This window comes from Stegastes partitus, unplaced genomic scaffold (assembly GCF_000690725.1).
Source record: "Stegastes partitus isolate 25-593 unplaced genomic scaffold, Stegastes_partitus-1.0.2 Scaffold1379, whole genome shotgun sequence".
Classification (NCBI taxonomy): Eukaryota; Metazoa; Chordata; class Actinopteri; family Pomacentridae; genus Stegastes; species Stegastes partitus.
In genome coordinates, this window is record NW_007579110.1 from 17,643 (window position 1) to 38,786 (window position 21,144).

The window sequence follows — 21,144 nt, forward strand, 5'->3', positions numbered from 1 at the left end:
GTGCTAACCACCGTTTCACCTTGCATAAAGTCCAGGACCATTTAAGTATAAAACATCTGTGACATAGCAGCAATATCAAATGTAGAGACGAAGCTGCTAATGTTAGACAATCATCGGTTTTTCACATTGGCTAAATTTGTTCATCGGATTAATAGCGAAATATGAGAAAAAACATGAATATTGGCCGATACCGATGCGGTCGCCGACATATCGTGCATCCCTACTGATTACACAACAATTCTTCCAGTATTAACTGTTTCTGGCTCTGACAAATAATGCAGTGTTGGCAATATTTTCAATGCAACAGCACTTTCAAATCTGCTGGTAGGTTTTGGGGTTCAGAGAGTTAATAAAGCTAAAATTTTCAAAGTGGTGTGATTACTCTGTCTGGTGTGTGACTTATTGAGCCTCAGCTAATGATCCTTTTCATCACAAATTGGTTATTAATAATTTCCTTTTAAAGTCCTTGAATTTAAAACATTGCATTAAAAATCTCTCTAAGGCAACAGTGATGTCCTCAGTTTCCCTTTTTTTCTTGCCTGATTAAGATTCTTAACCCGAAGACAATGAATTTATGGTTGTACGTGAAAAAAAAACAAAACAACAAAAGTTATATAGCAGGAGCTGGGGCCAGACACTATTTGGCATTTAAATTAAATAATCAATAAATCAATTATTCTTCCTCCACTGTCATTTATTCAGAATGAACTTGTGCAGGCAGCGGTTTATGTAAAGTAGCCCAGTTGCCTGTAGCCGCCTCCTCCAGCTATGCCCGGGAGATCCTGGGTCATTCACAGAACAGAAACCATATATAATCCCTCCAGTCCCTTTTTTTCAAGTTGCCTGGAAAACCTCCCCAAGGAGGCATCCAGGTGGTCAGATAGCAATTAATTTTCTGTCAATCGAATAATCAATTTATTGACTAATTGCTGCAGCTCCGGTTAAAACGCCTCATGAGAAAATCATCAGAGCCTTCCTGTACTTACAGAGTCTTGATGGAGCGCAGAGGTGCGAACAGTCCTTTGCTGATGGTCTGCAGCTTGTTGTCGTACAGCGACAGCAGGTTGAGGTTCTGCAGGTCTTGGAAGGTGTTGACTCTCAGACAGTTAATTTTGTTGGCATTCAGCAATCTAAAACACGAGGAAAAGCCATTAACATTTGTTATTTATCTGCATTTGCTTTGTTTATTTTGCTTCATTCTCTCTCAAGAGAAACAAAAGATAAATGCACACGCAGATAATGAGAATTTATTTTTCTCAGGTGCATCTCAACCGCAAAAACCACTTCATTTCTCCCCCCCGTCCTCTTGATTCTCACCATTCCTTCCTCCGTGTCTCCCTCGTAGCCACCCACCCCTCCCTTCCCCCTCCACACACTCATAATTATATTTTTTCTGGCTGTGACACATAAATCTGAAAATTGTAGTTTTATACTTTTTCCACTTTCTCTTCTGGAGCAGGAGGGAAATATGTGCTGTTGGGTGTGTGAGCGTAATATCTTGTTTTGATGGGCGAGACAGATGGCGAAGGGGGTAAAGGAAGGAGGAAGAGGAGAGGCAGAAGAATGGAGATGGGATGGGGGGGAAATAATGGAGTGAGACAGTGAGGGGACAGGTGAAAATTTAATTTGGACTGACACAGATATATATTTAAGTGAAAGAGGCTGACAGGCAAAATGGAGGAGAGAGGCGACGGAAAATGAGAAATGTGATAGAGGGATTAAGTGAATGACAGGAAAAGTTTTCACCTATACCCCTCTCCCTCTCTCTCCATCTCGCTGTCCTTTCATACCTGCACTTCATTAGCTAATAAATCCAGGCTGCAAGGGGTTTTTTTCCTTCTATTTCTACCTTTCCTCTTCTCCCACTTCTACTGTCTCATTCGCCACCTTCTTGCTCTCCTCTCGCACTCACCGATCGCTCTTCCTTGTCTCTGTTACATTTTTATTTTGTCTGTCTGTCACACTGCTCCTTTCTTTCGTTGCGTGGCAGATGACTAACTTGGTGCAGCAGCTCCGCTTAATTGTCTCAAGTCGTCCTAACGAGCACCTGCACCAACGCCACCGACTTATACGTCCGCGCTCGCAGGTGATCCACGCACACACATGCTGCTCTGCGACATATCCACGCCTCATTAGGCAGCTCACAGGGGGAACTAATTACTTGAAACTGCAAGGCTAAAACAAAGCAGCACAGAGAATATAAACAGCAGACCAGTAGCTTTACAAAGCAGTAAACACAACGCTGACATGCGAGGCTCGACTCAGTGCTGAAGTACAATCCAGAATTATCACACGACATGGAAGAATCTTCTTGACAAACTGACCGACTTTTTAGTGATGGGAGGTTTTTCGTCTGTCAGAGGTAAAATATTAAAAGACATATTCCTTTCACGCCTGCTGAGTTGAGCGCCAACACCCCCAGGCAGTGTCTTTTTAGAGTAGACCAATGATGTGGCAGGGCAAGAATATTAGCGAGTCATTCACTACTTTATTTATTCGTCGAATGAACCAGTCACAAATGCACAGAATCGGTCTAGAATTATTCTATTAAGGGCGCATGCATGCATGTGTAAACTAATATATAGCATTCAGTGATTTAGTGTTCAACATTTTATGCCTGCAGCATTATGAGGTCTGGGGGAAATGCTTTTTGAATTGGGGCTGCTAAATTTTAATGATGTCACATCTTACATACATTGACACGAAAACACAAATTTGATCTCCCTCTGCTTCCCCCTTTGCTCTCCCCTCTCTAATCTTTCCTGCATGTATTTGTTTCTCCCTGTCTCTCGTCTTTCCTGCGTCTCTGTCGTTTTCCATCTTTCACTCTTCATCCATCCGTCCATTAATTTATCTATCCATCCACACCCCTCACCCGTTTCCCCCCCCGCCCCTCGTCTCTGCCTATGCACCATGCATTCAAATGATCCACCTAAGCCTGTAAAAAAAGGTGTTTGTGGGTTAGATTCACTCATCCTCATTCTCTTTGCTTCGCTTCACTTTACGACGGAAAAGCCCAGAACATTAGCTGCTTCTGCAGTGGACTGCGGCATTTGCGAGGACCATATGCCACATACAGTACTTATGTAGCTGTTACAGAAATTTTTACTGCATGCCGAACCACTGCTGCAGTTTGAATCTGTGCCCACGAGGAATAATTCAGAATAAATAGATGCCCTCCTAGAATACACCAACGCTTAGAAGTACTATGGGAGATTACGGTATTTATTAGAGTGGTGCACCAATTTGTTCCATGTTGAGCATGTTAGTAAAGACGTCTCTGCAGATGCACACACGTGTGATAAAGGACAGATGGAAGGTTAATGCATGGAGAGGGGATTCTACAGGAGTTGCTACTGTGCAATAGTGATGATTTCAAGGATTTGGTAATGCAGTACCTGATGTTCTCTTTCTCAACAAATTACTACCAAATAGAGCATTGGCCTTAACTGTGATAGCGTTCCAGAGGTGGATGTGGCTTGATACTAATGAATGTAAGTATATTATAGCACACTTACATGTATTTACTGTACAATATTTAAGGATTAAGATCTATACATTTTTGCCATAACAAAATCTGTAAGACTACAGGATGAAATGAGAAGAAACCGGCCGGTTAACTGGTTGCCAATCCATTTCAGAATTTTGGACCAGACTCTTGGAAAGCGCCAACAATGCAGCGTTTCCCAGGTAGTCCATCCATTATTTGACTGTGTTCTTTTGTTTACTGAATAATGTATTTTATTGTTTTCTGGGGAAACACACACATAAATTCAGGTACACACATAACAGCGGACGAAGCAGACAGTACTTACAGCAGCTGCAGGGAGACCAGTCCATCAAACAATCCCTTGGGCAGTTCGGTGATCTTATTGCCGTACAGCACCCTGCATAGGACAGTTCAGACAACATCGTGTAGGATGCAGTATTTACAAGGCTTTACTTACACAATAACACTTACAGTATGTGGTCTGGTGTGTGGCTTAGTGAAATACTTTCATTGGCTTTCCTGACAGTAATTCTGCTGCTACTGTTATTTCTTTCTCATACTTTGGCAGTTTTCATGATTCTGTTGAAAGGATTTGGCTTGTTTCCATTTCTCATGGAAGTTGTGTATTTTGTGTAATTTGCAGGTTTTACGTTGATGTCCTAAACATAGCACTGCTGCAGTATTGGTCTGCAAATATGTGTACATTTAAATCAAACACTCTTTGATGCTTAGATAGCAATGTGTTCAATTGACACATAAGCATCTGTAACGTCCATGCATCCCCAAATGTATTAGCTGAGAATAAAGTTGTTTTTAATCTAAAGATACAAGTTTTCACAAGTCATCATTGCTTTGATATAAAATCATTAGAAACTAGATTGTAAACTAAGATGCATTGTGTTATTACTGTATTTCTTTGCCCAGCCCTTCTTCCATTAAATCCATTACAAATATACAGCTCTCCAAAAAGCGAGGATGGGCATTAATATATCTGCTCAGAACAAAAAAAGTCATCACACTCAGCCAGCTGGAAAACTATGTTAGTGAGAAGCACTGAAGACGTGTTGCAATCAAAGACAAAAAAGCTGTCTGTTTCCAGTGAAAGGCGGTTTTAACCTTTTTATTATGTCTGATTGTAAAAAAAAAAAAACACACAGTCATTTCCACACCGAGGCGTTTCTTCTCTAAGCATGCTGTTTTGGACCATTTATCTCATTTGATTGTCAAAAACTGAAATTACGTTTGAGATGTGCTCCCAATTGCAGTTGCAATCATTTAATTCACTTGAGCAATTTTATATTTTGCTTCATCACGGCTCGGCGGGGCTCTGGTGCACAAGTCGTGCCTCTCGGTGACATTTCTGTGCAGCTGAATCGGCTGCAGGCGCACGCACGCATCTGCGTGTGTGCACGTGTGTGTTCAGTCTTAACAGCCAGCTGAGTTCACCTTGTCTGGCCCTTCTTGTCTGTCTGTCTGTCTCATTTTCATGCTCCAGATTGATTCAAATTAAACTGTCCTTCATGTTCTTATCACACTCACCCTCAGAGAGACACACACATACACTGAGTGATTACAGACACGTACAACTACACACACACACACACACACACACAAGCCCATGCAAACATGCACACTTGGCTGCATTGTGTTCCAGTTGTCAACATTGACTGGGACAACATTTTTATTTGCTTAATGTCTGGAAATGCAATTACCTTCCTGTCTGGATATGCGCTTGTGTACATGTCTGTGTGTGTTGGCATGTACGTGTGTCATACTTACAGTGAGGTGAGTGAGCGAAGACCGTTGAAAGCATCGGCAGCAATGTCAGAAATCTGGTTCTTACTCAAGTCACTGGAGAAAGAGAGAGAGAGAGAGAGAGAGAGAGAGAGAGATTACTGTAATACACAGTAATGGGGTTCATTCTTTGTGAATGTCCTAGAACTGTCTGACAAATGATCATGCGAGAATACATCAGCAGAGGTCAAGGCAAGGGGACAAGAGTAAAGAAAAAAAAAGTGTAAGAGGAGCTGAATGTGTGACTAAATGAGGGAGAGAGAGAGAGAGAGAGAGAGAGAGAGAGAGAGTGATGGACGAAGTGAGGAAAAACCTAAAGCGACAGGAGCGAGAGAACAAGAAAGAAAGAGAGAGAGAGAGGCAGTGAGGAACTGGAAGCGGTGGCATGTTAAGTGCAGTTCATGTCATTCACTTCCACAGCTGTAAGATATATTATTAAACGCTGCTGTTGAGGTGAGGCTGAAACGCCATCCGTGTGTGTGCGTGGGCAGTTGGGGTGGGTAACCTTACAACCTTGCACAAGTCTGCAAGTCGAGCATTTTCAGGCATTTGCATGATAAGGACATTTTTCTCCAGTAAGCTTCGTGTCTGTGGGTGTGTGTGAAAGACACGAGAGGAGACGAACTGTATGTCCATACTGGTGTGGACCGCAGGTTGGAGTCACGTCTTCATAATCTGGTAACATAAGCTCATGTGTTTAAAATTAATGTCCTAACTTTAACCAATTTGTGTTTGTTGAGGGACCTCAAGCTCTGTTAAAAGTAGACAAAAGAAAACCTGGTGGCCCCTGATGAACATACTGTACATATTTACACTCTACTATGTGATGGATATAATTCTTAAATTGTATGTAATGACCATGTCCTAATGTCATTTGATCAGATTTGTAGTTTAGATATTATACTGTATAGCATGATTACTGCTGATGTGAGGAGACGACTGAAGCTGTGGACAGGACCTTCTGGGGCCAATCACATTTATTGATTTATTTACAACCTTCAGCATTTTGAGTCTTTCCGTACAAGCACTGAAAATCGTATAAATGTGTGACAAAGCAGTAGGTTGGTTTTAACAAAGCAGTAGGTTGGTTTTAATGATATCTCAGCTAGAACTGAGTGTGTGATCGTCAGCGGTCTATCTGCTGGTTTAATGCACCTAACTTCAAGTTAATCCTCTCAACCCCAAGTGGGTTCTCATATTTTTACTTACTGTGGGTTCATTTGTAACTGTAATATAAAGTCCAGCACCTCTGGCTAGAAATAGAGGAATTAAAAAATGTCATATATGTAGTATGACACAGTTATAATGCCGTAAATCATAAGGATAAAAAATGGAAGCTGAATTTCTTATTTTTTCATCTTTGTTTAACAAAAAAAAAAAAAAAAAAAACTGAAATCAACTTTTAACACATTTTTCCAAGTGCCCAAAGGTGTGAAAAAAGGTGGCTCCACATGCTATAGAAATGTTACTCGTACAAATATTTGTTTTCATTCCAGTCTTCTTTGTGCTCGGTGCACACACAGTCGGAAGTTCAACCGAAAAGTCCCTGAAGAGTCTAACAGTTTTTGTTGTGAGACTCTTTGTCAAACCTGAGTCAATAATGATTTCTAGCTGTGATGAAGAGTGCCAGATGTTGTGACGTTTATAGAAACTGGTCATGGTTTTGACAAGTATCACAATCTTACTCTTTGGTTTGGCTATGTGTCGGGTACGTCATAGATGTGTATCCTGAGGACCGTCAGAAACTATTTTGGTTTTTAGCATTTTGGTGATTTTTTTTATGGGGTTCAGCGAGTTGAGTTTTCCACAGTTCCCCAGTGGTCCAACTAGAGCGATACCTGGCTAAAAGTTAGTTTAACTAATTAATTCAAACATATTATTGCACATCAGTCTGTTAAGTTATATCAGTGAATGCATGACTGAGGGTATTTGCATGTGCACACAGTTACATCCAGACAGACTTACATCCTCTTGAGCTTCTTGTAGGCAGAAAATGCTCCTGCTGGGACACTTTTAATCAAGTTCTGCTCCAAACGACTGGAAATTAAAACAGAGAGAGGGATGAGAGAGTTAGATGGTGTCAAATGAAATTTCACTAACAAAAATATTTTAAAAAATAATGAACACCAACATAAAATAAAACGATAATAAGAGGTGAATTGTGTATACACCTCCAGCAGCAGCAGCAGCACTTCATGCATGACATAGTAAGTTCATCTTTCTCCTTCAAGGTTATTATGAAGCCCTGTTTACTCCACAACCTCAGCCAAGCCCAAGTGCACAGAAAGTTCAAAAGGTGGCTGTTCCAATCAACATCTACACAATATTTCTGCAGGTTGGTCGGGGCTTTGCAGCAGAGTCTGGCCAAGGTCGCTCGGTGTGAAATGTTGACTTGAGTTTTGTAGCTCAGCACTAACGAGCTTACATGGGACCGTTCTGATGTGATTCTTAAAGAATCACAAGGCTGGTCTTGCAGCCAAAACCTGAACTGCTGATCCCAATACCTGTCTTTTTTTTCAGTGAGTCCCAGGCCAAAGTATTCAGGAAGCAGAGCAACACACGTAAATGCTCAACGGCAAAGCATAGCTGGCAAAGTGACGATATCAAACCTACTGTCCTCACAAGTTTTGGAGGGATCGTTTCATCGGAAGTAGTACATGGCAGCAGTTCACCAACAATTAGAATTTTCCAGTCATCATGTTTTATGTATTTATTTGGATGTTCCATAAATTCCTTTGATGGAGCCCCAACACTCAGACTGCATTTATGACATTCGAGGTTTCTCAGACTTTTCAGGCTAAAGGGCCAAAGGGAATTTATTACATCTCTTTTTCTGGAAGACTGCAGACTCATTACATCATCCTGGTAGTATTACTCTATTATCATGTGGGGACCCATCAGAGCTCGGCATAGAGCCCACATTTGGGTAAATTTACTACAGTTTAGTTTCTGCTCTGCTGATGGTCTAAGAAACAAATTCATCTATGTAGCTTGTGCACTCTTCGTGTCTCCTTGCTGTTGCGATGAAAAGCAATGAAAGAAGGAAGGAAGAACAGAAGAAACAGGGATGTAAATAAGAAAAAGGAGATGATAATAAATAGTCACAGGACTGAGACAGGAAATAGAGAAAACAGAGAGAGAAAGGCAGAGGACAGAAGGTGAGGAGAGAAATCATAAAAAAAGGGGAGTGGGAAACGAGGACAACAAAGGAGGAATCAGAGGAGTGGAAAAGTGTGACCAACAGGGGAGAGGAGAGGAAAAATTAGAGGAGAAGAGGAGGATGCAGTGAGGTCCCAAGGCCAGCAACAGGGTCAGCTGTCAGAATGATAAATGGAAACTAATCCACCCTTCTTCTTCTTCTTCTTCTTCTTCTCATCCTCCTCTTCAGCCACCGCCCACGTCCTCGCTTTTCTTTTTGAAATTCCTATCTATCTATCTATCTATCTATCTATCTATCTATCTATCTATCTATCTATCTATCTATCTATCTATCTATCTATCTATCTATCTATCTATCTATCTATCTATCTATCTATCTATCTATCTATCTATCTATCTATCTATTTCATGATATGGACTCAAAGACCAGCTATGATCACATTTTCTAGGATTAAATGCAGTTTACTTTAAGTTATTGAACCAATGTGCGGCATCCATCCAGCAGCAGGGTTTTTAAATGAAACGCTTACGTAGCTTTGGCTTTGAAAGCAACACAACCCTTACACTTACAGGTGCCTGTTTCTTGGCTTGCACCGCCCTCTAAATTTCAGCGCCTCACTCCCCTAGCAGCCAACAACACTTTATTTCAACTCAGGGGTCAAAATAAATCAAGAATATGCGGATAGTGACAAACCCAATCTGCACACACAACAAGTTACAAATTATATCAAGGGGGCAGTGAAACAAGGTTGGAACAAAGACACTTAGAGGCTCAGTGTGAAAGGATGCATTAAAGGGAAGACATTTTTAGATCAGATATAAAAAATCTATAAGGTGAGGAAGCAATTAAATGACAACTGAAACAGGAGATGAGTTTGGCAGGAGAGCAGACGCACAACGAGCCAAGTGTGAGCACACACACAGATAACAGCTTACTGACACGCATCTCTGTCGATGTTTTAACAAACTTAACACCTTGACAAAATGCAAAAACATTAAATTGCTCTGTGAGCTTTATATTTGACTCGAGGAGTCGAATTAGCACGCTTGAAAATGTAGTCGCACGACGTCAACACGAGCATACGCGCATTTGGCAGCGAGTCTTGCCACCGCCATCCAGAAAAATGACTTTGTCTCCATTAAAGGACTGACAATACATCATCCTATTATACGCTATTGTTTCTGGCTGCAGCGGCAACATTTATTATAATGGATCCAATGCTAATTCTGTGTGCGCCTGTGTGTGTCCTAGAGATTTTATAAGATGTTTCGGTACCTGTGGCTCAATCATAATGCATGTGTGTGTGTGTTTGACCCTCCCCGAGTGTGTGTGTACGTGAAGAACAAGCTCGTGTGTCTGTATATATGCGTGTGTGTGTGTGTGTGTGTGTGAATCTATTACTTATGCTGGGGAGGTATAGCGGTATTGGTGTAGAGTTGCGGAGGAGAATTGCTCCTTTACTCACAGAGCAATCAACCAGCTGTCCTCTGTACAAACAAACAGGGTACAGCGATCAATACGGATATCAAACACGTCCCTCTGTGCTGTGTGTGTGTGCATCTGTGTGTGTGTTTAAAATGGTGTGTAAAGTAGAGGAAGAAAATGAGAGTGAGAAGTGTAGAGTTCGACTGCAATATAAAACAAAATAGCACAACAGAACTTGCTGCAATTTGGGTTCCATGTAAGGTCTAATGAATCGCTGTATATCTAAGTTTGCAAAGATCACAGCGAGACGGCGTGTGTGTTTCGATTAAGTGGGGTTGCTTTTCATTTAACCTCCAGCTTAAAAATACATTTGGGAGAGAGGGTAGTGTTATTTATTTTTTACTTTTTTAAAAATTCCAAAATGTCTCCGTAAATAAACATCCCCTATCTACCATTCTGCACACGCGCACATTTGCATTTAACCGGCATAAAAGTAAACATGTTATGTTCAGTGAATAAATAAGAAAGAAAAAAAAAAAAAAGACAAATCACCACATGATTTTCTTGTGCAAAGCAAATAACATTCTGAGAATATTGATGTTTTAAACATGGGCACATCATTGGTATGTGGCTGGAATGGAATTTTTAAAACACATTAAATACAGTCGGGTTTATGCATCACATTGACAGTGTGAAACATTAAGATGCGTACAGACGGGTGACAAATTAAAGAAAAAACTTGAATGAATGAGCGGAGAAACACAACAATTACAGATGCTACTGTTTTTTTTAAATATAAAAAGAGGGACATTTATCATGCATAGCGAACCAAAAATATATCAACAGAACATTTATTTAATCTAGTATGAAAGTCTATAATGAATACCAACAAATGGTTTGCACATAATCTTTCTTGTTTGACCCCGAAAGACCTTCTATGTATGACAACATAAAAGTCCTGAATCGGGTTAAGTAATTAACATACAGTCAGACTCTGTGATGTGTAAAAAAAAAAACACTGCGCAGGCCCAGTTAATTCAGATTTTGTATCAAGACGGCAAAAGGAGAAGCTCTAAATGACTTTGACAGAGGGTTTAATGATGGGGCACAAATGGCAGGAGCTTCAGTCACAAAAAAATGCTCAGCTGGAAAGTGTTCCAAAGGGTGTCGTGACTAAAGGGACATCTGCGTTAATAAATAGGGTCAGACATTGTGGGTGACAGCTCACACTTGACGACTTTGTGCATTAATGCAAGAAACAACAGAGGAACAACTCTTCCTCAGTGCATTACGTACCTAATCTGTCAGCAAGAACAGTCCATTAATAATTACATAGAGTGGGATACTGTAGTTGCATAAACCCCTCATTACAAATGTGAATGCACATTTGAAAGTTCAGTAGTGCAAAAACACCACAGGGCCGACACAAGACGTGGAAAAATGTGCAAGATGGATCATCCTGCACCATATTCTTGACAAGAGGGCAAATGCATGTCAACCAAGACAACAGTAGATGTCTGAATGCTTGACCCCTGCTATGAGGCGATCTGGTGGTTCTGTAATGCTTTGGGGGATATTTTGCTGGCTTGGTTTAGGTCCACTTGTCCCCTCAGAGGGAAGCTTCACTGCTGATCAACACAAAGGAATCACCTTTATCCTGTGATGAAACTTTTATCTCCTGATTGGACACCTCAGAGAGACCGACATGTTGGACAGCGCTCTCCACTACCATCATTAAAGCAACAAATGAGGGAACAGCTTTTGGAAGAATGGTTTTCAGTCTCTCCAGTAAAGCTCAGGGACCTGAAGAATCTTTTGTGATGGCACATGGTGGCTCAACGTCTTACTAAGAAACTCTGTTGGTTTTTACTTTATTTGTCACCTGCCTGTACTCATTTAAAGCAGAAAGTATGTCTAAAAAAAGTGCTTAGCATGAACAAGATGTGTGCACGAACATTTGCAGCATTAAAAGTAAAGTAAAGCAGTCTTACATCTCCACAATGCCTTCAGGGAGGTTTCCTGGTATTTCAGTGAGGCCTTTACGACGACAGTCCACGATGTTGTTGTTACAGCTGCAGCTGGCTGGACACACGGCCACCTGAGGAACACAAGTCCTCGACTCTGTCTGTGCCGGACCTGCGGACAGCAATATACAGATACAAGAATGCAGATTCTGAAAGAAAAAAAAAATCCAACAGAGACTGGCTCCTATTTATATGAATATGAGAATAGCTTGGTTGGTTTACTGCCAAATACGAGGAAGAGAATAGGCGATGCCTCCATGCCTGCAGCTACATTTGCACTTGCATAAATTCTGCTATCATATTTTAGCTGAACTTTTATTTCAAAAATTCTTTGTGATGTTTTTGTATATTTTATCTGAATTTCTCCCAGTGGGATTAGTCTCAGTTTCAGTGGGGAGCTTTAGCATCCTGTGATGTCGTTGTGTTGTTTCTGAAGCATTTGCACTAAAATTCTTTGGAGAAAACATGCTATCTTTTGATATGAAACAAGAAGACTGAATATTAATGCTAAATACTATCTGGCGAAACTATGCACACAAACTACTGCAAGATATGGGCAGGAGGAGGATGGATGGGTGTGAGCACAGGCAGAGGGTGAAGAGAACAGAAGGGAAGAGGGGCAAATGGTGAAAGAGGGGATAAAGGGAGTAAGAACAGTGGAGAAGGAGAGAAAAGCCAGTTTAGTATCGACACCTGCAGCAAGACAGGGGAATGGAGAAAAGTGCAATGAGAGGTGGTCTGCTATGGAGCATGTAGGCAGAAAAGACTTAAGGCTAATAAAGAGAGAGCAGCCTGACAGTCTATTAGCACAGAGAGCTGAATCAGAGGCCTATAAACACTGCCTATACTATCTGCAGCTGATAACATTACTGGCTTTTTAGCTGATTACATGCTCGACACGGTGTAATTCTTTCAGCGTTATAAACTCAATGCTGAGCTGTCTGGAGACGATAACAATACCGCCTGTAATAATGGTCTTTAGGTTAACTACATTCTCTGTACGGTTAAACGTCAAAGAGTCAGCTGTCAAAAGCGTTGGATTCAACAGTGAACTTCTCCTTGACTCCACTCTCTAAATGATATATTATGTGCATCTCTGTTGCTAAATAGTTCGAGGTCAGCTTAGTGGCAGTAAATGCATGACTTTACAAGGATCGGTTCTCTGTCACAGTATCATAGTTCACGCATCAATACGATGTAGCTGCAAGGCAGACAAAACTGGCACATTTCTAAATATTTTCACAATTTAAAGCCAAAAAATTTAGTAAATAAACACCATTGAAAAGGAGTAACAATATGACTGTGACGTTCCACAACTCTGTGATATTTGAGTCAAACCTCGTCTATTGGTGTTAATGTCCACTCACCATTACAGACAAAATCCTTCTTCTGCACATCCGGGACGTTGAGGCCCCTCATGTGGGCGGGGGCCATGCACTGGGTGAAGGGAGCCAGGCCCCGCCGGGCTCGGAGCCAATCAGAGAGCCAGGACAGGTGACAGTCACAGTGCAGGTTGTTGGAGTGCAGACGGCTGTGAGGAAAAAATATTGTTCAATATTGAAATACTGTTTCAAATTAATGTGCAACTATCTGATCTGAACATTTGACTTTTGAAAGAAGCTCCATGAATCCAGAACACATTCGCTCAGGAAGGGAAAATTTAGCATTCAAATAGAGTAGGTTCAATTTTTCACACAGCTGACATCCTTGACCAGGATCACGAGTCTATTGCTGAACACACACACACACACACACACACACACACACACACACACATAAACAGGCGCTCAAAGACACATAGTAATATTCTCAGCACTCATTTCCCCAAGGTCTGTGACAATATGACTCCCTTTAGAGACAGGACACACACGGCTAAATCAGATTTATTCAAAAAAGAATATATATATATATATATACAGAAACAATGACAGTGAGACTGAAGAGTGAGGCAGGGAGAGATTGGAAAGGTGAGAAAATTTAATTTAATAGAAAACAGGCTGAAAAAAGTACAGAACTAATTGGACAATGTGAAAAGAGTGGACATAGAGACGAGAACTGAAATTAAAAAGGGAAACCGAATCAGAAAATGAGCAGAGGGAGACATGTGGGAGCAAATAAATGAATTGAGAAGATTTTTTTTTTTTTATATTATTATTTCTTTTGAGTATTTTTTGTCATTTTGGATTGTTTTTATTGAGGCTAGCTAAGAAGAATGAGATCACATGATGATGTCCTAAAGGGGCAGTTCACCAAAAAAGACGCATATTTTCATTTGATGGCAGACCTGTCACTAAGTTTTATCTGTATTCATTTCTTTTTTTTTTCCTCTCCGACTCGTACGTAACAGCATAACGTTCCCATTGTTTAAAATGTATGTATTGAATAAAAGCAATTGAAACTTATTTATCCAGAGTCCTTGTTGCTGGAGATAATTCACAGAACACACAGTTTTCATAAAGACTATTTCCGCTGACCTGAGCAGACTCTGGCACATAATGAAATTTATGTCCCACAGATGCTTCCATGGGGATGTGGAAACCATGAATTGGCACTTATGTTATACTTTGCGCTATACGTTTCAAGCACGTTTAATTAAATGCTATAGCCGAGTCTCCCATTGGGCAACGTCACCGAAGACACTGATGAGAACTGCCATTTGATAATTTCCGCAGTTTTAAGTAACACCTCACACTAATAGGCAGTTTAAATTTCACTTGAAGCATTAATTAACAGGTGCTGCTTAATATAGAACGCATCAGGTGTTCTTTCACGGAGCCGAGACTCTCTACAGGCTGCATTGGCTGCATTTGACACCTTAAGAGAGAAAGAGAGGGAGACGAGGAGGAGGAGGAGAAGGGCGGATGAACAGCAGAATGTCTTGTCAGCGTATTATATGCCAGCCGGGATATCTAGCCTTTCAGAAGACAGGCCTCCTTTTGTAATAAAGCAGAGGACAAATCCTGTTATGGAACAGAGATGGTCTCATTGATGCTAGCAGCGGGGGCAGTGGGTTTTAATACCGCTCTCCCATTATAAATCCAGTTTATAGTCAAACCCCCGCCTGGAGATAGCCACGTCCTGGCCCACCCCCGGCTCAGCCTTAATTACTGACAAGTAGGATTAAAACACAGGGGAGAATGGGAACAGGCAGGGGGTATGGAGAAAGTGCTGTGTTTGTGTGTACGTGTGTGTGTGTGGACTGTATTTGTGTGTCGCTGCAAGTCAGTGTGATTGTGTCTATTGGGCTTACTGGTTGCTGGTGACTAAAGGCGGTGGTTTGAAGAGTGTGCGTTTAATGTGTATATGTCTGTCACACACACACACACACACACACACACACACACACACACACCAGCGTATAAGCAGTGGGAGTTGTAATCTTTTCAGTGGTTCAAATTGCTGAATGACAGACACCATGATGCGATATTATTACTGCTCATAGACTACATGAGAAGAAAAAGAAAGGTGAAAGAAGGAGCACAAAGACATATGTGGATTATTAGGAGAGAAAATGTGGGAAAAATACAAGAAGAAACTAAATACATGCATCGTAACTGTATGAAGACATCACAGATTAAAGCCTTGATTGTGCTCCCTTGAGTATGTGAACACGGGCAGCTGCAGAGACCATGGACACATGATAGTTGTGGCTATTATATTAGTTTGTAGTTCGCTCGCGGTCCGCTGGGAGGACTGTGTTCCACGCATGCAGAGCAGATCAGCACGCACACTACAGCTTAGCGTGCACACTACAGCTGGCATGGACACATATTTTGGGCTGCAAGCTAACATCCATAGAAGGGTCCACGCAATCTCTCGCAGACTTGGTCAGATGATGAAATTTTTGTCGCCCTCGCACTCTCACTGACGTGGAAAATAGAACACTGGCCAAAGGCTACAGGGGAGGTGAACCATTCTATGTCGAAAGAAGTTCCCACATGCACATACAGATATTTTTACACCTGCTCAGCTAATCATATCAGGGACATCGCTGAACAGTTGACTGAATGAGTCGTTTTTTATAAAAGCAGCAAATTCAATGCAAAATTTATAAAAGAGAAGGAGGTGAGAAGGAGAAGAAGAAAGAAGAGGATGAAGAGGCAGAAAAGGAGAAAGAAATATAAACAGACAAGAGGACAGGAGAAGAAAAAGTAAGAGAAAAGAAGAAGCAATGAAAGGAATGCAGCAGGAAGAACAGAGTGAGTAAAAACATATTAAGGAAACAGTAAAGAGGAAAAAGGGACAGCAAAAAAAGAAATGGTAGACGGACGAGAAAGAATCGGGATGCAGGAACACTGAAGAGGAGAAAAGAAAGGGGGAGGAACAAGCAAATCAGAGGAGGCAGTCACTCATTGTTGACATAAAACAGAAGCAGACGAGGGCCTCTGATTAAAAAATATTGGGTATTGGTAAGTCTGCACTCAGCTGCCAACTGTGTAACTGGATTGTTGCCTGAAATCCAGCTTTAAATTGCAGATTTCGAGTCGTATTGCCACTAGTGCTCCAGCAGTCCGCTCAGAACAGGAACGTTACCATGTGACTGGCTGTTGACGGACGTTGTCGGTCAAGAGTTGAACAAGAAAAATGGTTGTAAAAGATAAACGAACGTCTGCAAAATGTTATCCTGCTTGTATGTAGACATGTTGTGTATTTAGAAATCCCTCATTTCTGAATGTTAAGCAGGGCTGTGCGACCACACCAGAGCCCCTTAAAAACGGTGATTTGGGAAGGAAATCCCTTTCTGTGCATGCTGGTTAGGCGGAATTCAACCCCAGTGTGGCCAGCAGGAATGCAACCAACGGTCTGCCTCTCAGACAGTCCCACGAGATTATGGGCAGAGACTCCCTTGAGATGTCATGCCATCGCCTTGGCAACTGTAAGATCTCCTTCACACAACTAAACAGAAAAAAAGCACACACACACACACACAAAAAAAAAACCCCCCCAAAAAAAAAACAGAAGAGCAGATGGCCCCGGGGGTGTGCGCGAAAACAAAACTCTGTGTGTGTGTGTTTGTATACGTGTGTGTGTGTGCTGACATCAGTACCATCAGTAATGGAGGTTTCCTCTAATGAATCAAAGCAGATTGAACTGTAGAGCCTAAACAAGCCTTTCTTGTGGTATTAATGAGGTTACCATTACTCAAGTGTGCATGCGTGTGTGTGTATCAATGTGTGTGGTGAATGCACATATTTGTCACTGTATCCATCTCCCTGTGTGTATCTGTACATCTCTTTGTGTGTTTGTAATGGCCACATGATTATTCACAGTCATGAAACAATAGAAGAGTTGGTCTCTTATTATGGCATGATTAGATGATCACGCACAGACTCTGCTGCCATGATGTGTGTGTGTACATGTGTGTGTGTGTGTGTGTGTGTGAAAGTAAAGATTTGTGTTCAGTGCATGTTTGCGTAGGAACTAATACCACTGTGTGTATGTGTTGTTGTGCAACCACAGAGTGTGTGTGTCAGCATCTGTAGTATATGTTTGTAATTTTCTGTGTGTGTGTGTGTGTGTGTGTGTGTGTCTCTGTGCGTTATACTCACAGTGTCCGCAGCTTGGGCATGTGGTTGAAGCTGGACAGGGGGATGAGGGTGATGTTGTTGTTGTTGAGGGTGCTGGACAGGGAAACAGAAAAACTGATTGTTAGAAAAATACAGTCTCGGTGCCACTTATTGGTCTGACGGTTAAAAATGTCAAAATAAGTTTGGTCCAAAACGCATGTTCAAATCCTTTATCCCATTTTTCCCTTAAATTTTACAGTGAAAACTTTATAGTTTGAAACTTTATAGCCTTACTTGAATAAGTAAGATCAGACAATAAGGACCTTTGTCTATGACGCTGGTTCCAACATGTGAGTCAAGAACCCTGAAAGGGACGGCAAGATAAATTTGAGAGGACTTAAGGGAATAGTAAAGAAATTTTGCAATGCCAAATTATGTTTACTTTTGCATAAAAATATCACTTGCTATTCCATTGGATGTTCATAGGTTATGACACACAACATTAAAACTGACAAGAAGAGTGGACGTTGCTTTATTTTGAGTGGATACACGTCAGAAAACCTAAACAGTAATAACTGACATGAACCAACATTTTTTTTGCTTCTAAATAAAAAGTCACAAATGAGGCAGAAAACAATTTCCCTGCCATAATTCAAAGCTGATTACCGTTTCATACTGTAACTTTTATTGAAGACCAGTTTTGGATTTGACTCCTCTGGTTGTAAAAATGATTCTGAGCAATTTGTTTTAAGAGCTTTAAGATTCACCTCATATACTGGAGGCACAAAATGACCACAGGAAATCGTTTTATTTAGTTTATTAAGAAACTAATTTACTGTTACTGTGGAGGAGATATTGTTCCTTTGTGTATTTTTTATGTTTCTGCCTTACTTCTGTCAAAATGTGTTTTTCTTTATTCGACTTGAGGACAGAGAATTTAGGAAGATAGAGAAACTTTAAAGCCCACTAAGACAGATGTATAATTTACATAAAGCTGACGAGACTGGAATTTAGAATAAGCAAACATCCCTGGTTCGATTTCAAACATGATCAAAACTAAGAGAGACAGCATTTCTGATTTCTGACCTTCTGTTCAGGGTGCCACTGTTGTCATAACATGGAGCTCGTTATTTATGAACACACACACACACACACACACATATATGAACACACACCTCTTTGATATGTGCTTGTTCTTCTAACTCATAACCAGGTCACTGCTGTCTCTGACTATTAGCTCTCTCATAAACTACACTCTGTCTCATATGTAGTATCGACCTAAAGTGAAATGAAAAACAAGGTTGACTGTCATTACAACCAAACACACACACACACACACACACACACACACTCCCAGTTGGTGTGTTGAAGAAACACAACACTTATTGATCCTCTCTGGATTTTGTATATAGAAATGGAGGCAGAAATGAGAGGAGAGAAAAAAAAAAAAAAAAACATGCAGAAAAGATGGGTTTTCCATCAAAGCGATCCACAGGGGGATCTGATTTCATTGATGGACTCATACAAGCTGATAAAGCTGCATATACAAAAACATTTGCAGGGTGGGGGGATACGGCAGAACACAAGCAGCTCCCTCATCATGTGCTCTTTAAAAAAAAAAAAAAAAAGACGCACCATATAAAAGCTGCTTTGTTGTTTCCTGATACGAGAGGACAACTTATACCATAGCTGACAGCAAGAAAACACCTTGCTCGTACTGTTAGAGAGTGAAGGTGGTGATAAGTGGAGGTAATGCAAATGAGCTACTGGTCATCCATCAAATGTAATGAAGTAAAAGGAATAAACGGCTAAAGTTTGAGGTGTCAAAGATTTCTTTTTTTTTTTTAAAGGTCTATCTAAAAACGGATGATGAAAATAAACAGAGAAAAAAAAATCCAAATTGATCTGGTGAGAAATACAACATTATACAGCAAAAATAACGACCCCTCATTAAAACCTGTGAGTCTGTTCAAAAAAGCAAGTCAAATTTTTACAGAAAACATTGAAAACACCAGTAAATTAGAGATCCGTGTTACATTAGAATTTCTAAAATTTATACTCCAATGTAATTTTTCTGGTGGCGTGTTGAAGCCAACGTCAACACCAGCTAGTGTAACCCCCTTTTCTTTGTTTTTGCCCAAGTTTCATGGATCATTAATTTCACTGGATAGAAAATAGGGCTAGTTTACTTTACATATCACCCGAAACCTTGTGTATTCAAAGAGTCATTGTTTCATGAAGAATGAAGACTGAGCGGCCATTTTTTATATCTGAAACCCATTCATTTTTCACATTTGACAGTGTGTTTTTAATGCTTTCAGACAAGGACAAGGTCAGATTTCTCTTTGAGAAATGGCCCAAATTCAAGATGAAAGGGTTTTTCACAGCATCTGCAATATGTTTTTGCCTAAACATACAGTGTGACCGCGGTCCGATTTCCCCGACAAAAATCAAGGATGGTTTATTTTACATGCTGCATTGTCGTCACAACTGTTCAAAATAGGTTCATTACTGGGGGTTTGCTGTGTTTTCACTAACACCCACTCAGCCTTAAAATAGACTGTTTTTGCTTCACTCTGTTGATGTTAGTACTTTCCTTTCTCTTTAATTCGCTCTCCTTCCGATTCTCTTTCTACGTTCTCCTCCCTGCCAGTATAGCCTCAGTGGCCTTGGTAGACGGATAAAGTTTCACACTCACTCTCACATACACATGCACACATTAGGAGCGCTGCTATGGTCAGCCCTGTCAGGGGTGATTCCACCCAGTATATATAATTTAATTGTGGAATAACAATAATTTCCCTCTGCAATTTCCCTGTCAGTTATTCTCCCACTCACTCCGTTCAGCCCCCCTCCACATCTCTGTGCCTTAATAAAGTAGTGACTGGACAGACCAAATCCAAGATAAACACTAAAAACATCATTTGGAAGTCCACAACTATGTTTTATACTGTGGCCATTTTTCCCAGCTTATTTTACACGCCTCTGGCCATGGTTACACTCTTAAAAATGGTACATGCGCTTCAGTTTGAAGGGGTCGTAAAAAAAATATGGCAAAGATTTCACCAAGACAGGAATCATTGCAGGAAGTTTGTCCTTTAATTTTGACAAGATATACAGGATCCAGCTGGTACACATCGAAACTGTCAAGTGCAGACTTTGATTAACTATTGTTTAATAAAACCTCCACAGGTCACCTCCATTTTGTGCAATAAAGTCAACTAAATTGAACACTTATGAACAATTGAATTGTGCCAAGCATTTGTTCCCACAAAAGACACACAGATGGGACTAAATAGCTTATTTGAAAATTATAGGTGCGTTATGAAATTGACAGAAATGCATTTTTTGTTTCACAGTGTGACAAGCACAAAGTGATACACACATTAATCAGCCCCAACATTAAAAAACCACCTGCCTTATATTGTGTAGATCCCCCATGTGTTGCCAAAACAGCTCAGACCCATCGGGTCATGGAAACGAGACCTGTGAGAGTTTCCTGTGGTGTCTGGCGCTGAGACGCTGGGAGGGGATCTTTTAGTTCCTGTGGGTTGTGGGTTGGGGCTGCCGAGGATCAGGCTTGTTCCAGCGCATCTCATGGATGTTTGATCATACTAGGAGGAGTTTGGAGGCTGGGTCAATGCCCTGGACTCTTGGTTATGTTCCTTAAGCCATTCTTAAGCAGTTTCTACGGTGTGGCAGGAGGTGTTGTTTCACTGCGGGGGTGCACTTCGTCTGCACCGA

The 21,144-nt window shown here is 40.9% G+C and overlaps 1 protein-coding gene across 1 annotated transcript in view; it reads right to left on the reverse strand.

The window, feature by feature from the left end:
* The window catches only part of LOC103370144 (slit homolog 3 protein-like), a gene marked incomplete at its 3' end in the record, with an annotated part of 187,157 nt that overhangs the window by 16,423 nt on the left and 149,590 nt on the right, over positions 1-21,144 (reverse strand). Inside the window, exons 5-11 of the mRNA XM_008299081.1 lie at positions 17,443-17,514; positions 13,261-13,424; positions 11,861-12,005; positions 7,250-7,321; positions 5,270-5,341; positions 3,816-3,887; positions 987-1,130 (exon numbers count right to left, since the gene is read on the reverse strand). Coding sequence (XP_008297303.1) covers positions 987-1,130; positions 3,816-3,887; positions 5,270-5,341; positions 7,250-7,321; positions 11,861-12,005; positions 13,261-13,424; positions 17,443-17,462 — 689 coding nt within the window. The remainder of the gene's footprint in view (positions 1-986; positions 1,131-3,815; positions 3,888-5,269; positions 5,342-7,249; positions 7,322-11,860; positions 12,006-13,260; positions 13,425-17,442; positions 17,515-21,144) is intronic.